At 33.6% G+C, this 3,570-nt stretch overlaps 1 protein-coding gene across 1 annotated transcript; it reads right to left on the bottom strand.

Moving 5' to 3' along the window:
• Positions 1–208: 208 nt before the first annotated feature.
• On the bottom strand, positions 209–2,119 carry LOC111617766 (CCAAT/enhancer-binding protein epsilon-like). Its single transcript, XM_023359053.1, has one exon. The coding sequence runs from the start codon at positions 1,874–1,876 to the stop codon at positions 989–991; it is 888 nt and encodes a 295-aa protein (XP_023214821.1). The 5' UTR covers positions 1,877–2,119; the 3' UTR covers positions 209–988.
• Positions 2,120–3,570: the final 1,451 nt, after the last annotated feature.

The raw sequence follows: 3,570 nt of genomic DNA, 5'->3' as shown, positions 1-3,570 counted from the left end.
TATATATAAAGAAGCCAATTTCGATTACTAATATACGTCATAATAACGGTTTTCATATTAAAAATAAAATAAATTCAAATTTAATATTACTTCGTAGAAGTAATAAATTAATTTAAATTTCGGTAATAAATTTTGATTAGAAGAGACGTAAAATTTTAATAAAATGTCCTGTTAGATAAGTTGAATGATTGACGTCATTTTGATTGACAGATAAGTAGACTGACGGTTTTCATCCGTTGCTAAGCGACGGCAAACGATTACGTCGATGCAGATTCTAAGATAAGCGAATCACGTGTTTACAATGCATCGATTGTGACGAAAACTTTCTGCTGAATCACAATCGATGACGAAGGGCGGTCAACGTCCTAATCACTCAACGTCTTCGTGTTATTGGATAGACAAACACGTGCGTCACACAACTCTTACATCTATGTTGTTTACTTAAAACCGAAAGATACCGTACCGATACCGATTAAAAATTATTATTAAAAAAAAAAGAAATAAATTAGACAAAAAAAATTTATTGACAACAAATAATAGTTTTATTTTTTTCACGCAACAATTTAGAATAAATGCTAAATATTCCAGGTTAAGTATTGACATAAAAAAAAAAAAAGACATTCTTTCGTCCGATATCAGACGGACTCCGATAACATCTTGAATAAAAAAACAAAACACAACAAATTTTCTGTTGATAAACTAGATAAGACGAAAAATGTAACACATCTTATTATTGGATCATTGGAATTACGCGTTTCGTACAAAATAGTCAATATATATATAATTTTTTTCCCTTCCATGAAAATCACAGGAGAATATTCCAAAACAAAAAATATATATATTTTTCGGTTTGGGTGGATTAGTAATTTTGGTCCCTTATTTTTCTTGTAATAAAAAATAGCATCGTCGGCGTGAGATTCGGCGTAGTTCTCCTGAAGACCGAAAGAGTTCGCACACGTCGAGACGACGACACATTGAGCAAATTTGTTTACAGTCCGTTATAGAGATTGTGATTCTTCGCTAACTCCGACTCGATATTTTCGGGCGAAACACCGAGATTTGACAAAATACCTTTCATGGTGTGAAGCTCTTTGTTTAAATATTCCACCCTCTTCCTCAAACCGTCGTTTTCTCTGGTTAGCTGCGATACTTTTCTCTCCGTGTCGAGCGATCGCATTTTTGCTTTTTCCCTAGATTTTCTCACGGCAATGTTGTTTCTTTCTCTTCTGCGTCGATATTCGTCGGAATTTTTGTCGACCGACTTCTTACACTTGTTCATTTTATGGAGGTTATTAGTTTTCATGGAATTCGGTTGAAGTCCGGCACCCATTGGTCTTCCAGCTTCGTTGATGTAATTGCCCAAAACTTGGACATTATTCGTGGGCGGATTCTGATAACCGTAGATGTTGTTCGGGTATCCCTTCTGACAGCTATTGAGATGGACGTGATCTACCGGCTCCTGTTTGATGGAGTAACCCGCCTCGGCACCGTACCTGTCGCTACCAAGGCTTCCTTGCTGTGGCATAGGAAAGTTATCGTAATCCGTATTGGGACTCAGGTGATGGTTCTGGTCGATCGGACGTTTCCCGTCGACCAGTACATCCGAAAAAAAACCCGCTTCTTGCAACCGAGCTACTTGACTAGCGTCGGCGATAAAGTTTTGTAAGTCCAGCGAAATCTCCGACGAATTCAGATCAGCTACGTCTGCACCACTTCCGTCGTTTAAATAATCAAATTTCTTATATTTGGCTTTGAGTTCTTGAACACCTGGATAAATTCCTTCATACATTGGTGGAGAATCCATGGTACTGTACGAATGACATGGTGATAAATTCTTGTTTTCGCAGTCAAACCAGTGCTGTAATGTAGCCGTCATGTAGAACGGGCCGCACGCCCACCCACTGGATTCGATCTTGAACACGCACTCACACAGTATCCAAGCGACCGAATATTAACACTTTCAACTTGCACTCTGCTGTGACCAACTAGGCGTCTTGTCACACTTGATATGTTTACATCAGAGCCGGTTTACACGCCGTAACTATCCGCTCCTAAATATAATCCCGGCTTCTGTTAAAGGTAGACAACGTCCAATGACTAAACATCCAACCGGCCAATTGAGGGAGTTCTTTCCCGAATACGAAAACCTTTCTAATTTATCTTTTCTTATTGGTCGAAATTCGAGATAAACTTCTCGCTTATCAATCCGCGTGACATCACTTCCACGGAAATGAGGTCTTGTTTGCGTCATAGATCGTCTGCATCTAGTTAGCTTGCAGACGGAAAGTTGTAAACACTTTTCCTCTCAAAAACAACTCGTTTGTTGGAGAAAAAGAGACAGAAACGAGTGTTTGGAAAACAAGTCTTAGAAGTGGTGACAAAATGTATAGGCGCATAACCTTAGAAGGTCAACTAGACCTCAAAACTAAAGATTTCTATTGGTACAACTATTTTGCTTATTCGCAGGTGCGTGGGTTAAAGAAAAATTATTAACTGTATAAAAATTTCCCGCCCAAAACGGCAAAACTAAATTAAAAAAAGACCTTTTACAAACTCAAAAACAAAAAAAGTATAAGTAGGCCTTCGTATCTCGTAGGTTAATATCGGTGGAAAGCCATTAATGTAATGAAAATAATATAATTCAAATTAAAATATTAACACACATTTATAAGTAATAACAATAAATAAAAAATCAATGTTTACATCAGGGTAGAACCGCTATATATCCCCTTATGATCCTAACTTAGGGCCTCTATACATGTACATTAATATTTTGCCTTGTAAGCTATATGAAAAATACCATTTAAAGAATATTGCCATTTAATAGTAATAATAAAACTATTTTTTTTAAATATATTTATAAAATTAATAAGCCTTTCTACATTTCTTTTCCATATTTTTATGTTGTTTCAATGAGATATTTTACTTGTAAGCATATAAGGGAACTTCATAGTGCAATGTGTAAAGTATTTAATGTTTAATGTTATAAAAAGTGATATTTTTATTTAATGAGAAGTCATTATAAATGCTCGCTTACACGTTTTATAATATGCAAATTTTACTTTGATAGTAATTTTTTATATTTTAAGATGGAAAAATATTAGAAGATCGTCCAAGGACGGATTAGTACAAATACTCATCCAAACGTGTCCTTGCTATCGACCTCAATGATATNTTAATAATTAAATATTGACTTAAAAACTACTATTAAAACACTTTACAGATAAATACAATAAGAGATAATTTACATGATTGTTTTTAATATAATTAATAGTAAAAAAAACCTTGAACATTTTAATAAAACAAAAAAAGAGAGGGAAAGTAAAATAGGAAAGAGATAAATATCTATTTTATTCTGTTATCATTTATTTAATTTTAATAAATTCCGAACAAGACTATTTCTGAGAAAAAAAAAATGTTTCATATCTTTTATCATAAAAAAAAGTTATAAAAAAAAGAAGAAGGAAAATTGTGTAATAATTTATAAGTAAATATAATCAAGTTAAACTTCTAAATTAATAAAATTCAGTAAATTTATTTGTATTTTTACACAAATAACTAATTTATAAA

The sequence above is a fragment of the Centruroides sculpturatus genome, unplaced genomic scaffold (assembly GCF_000671375.1).
Source record: "Centruroides sculpturatus isolate CEXI.00-Female unplaced genomic scaffold, Cexi_2.0 scaffold1227, whole genome shotgun sequence".
Classification (NCBI taxonomy): domain Eukaryota; kingdom Metazoa; phylum Arthropoda; class Arachnida; order Scorpiones; family Buthidae; genus Centruroides; species Centruroides sculpturatus.
Note: the sequence above shows the minus strand (reverse complement) of the source record. Positions and strands in the feature narration are given on the sequence as shown.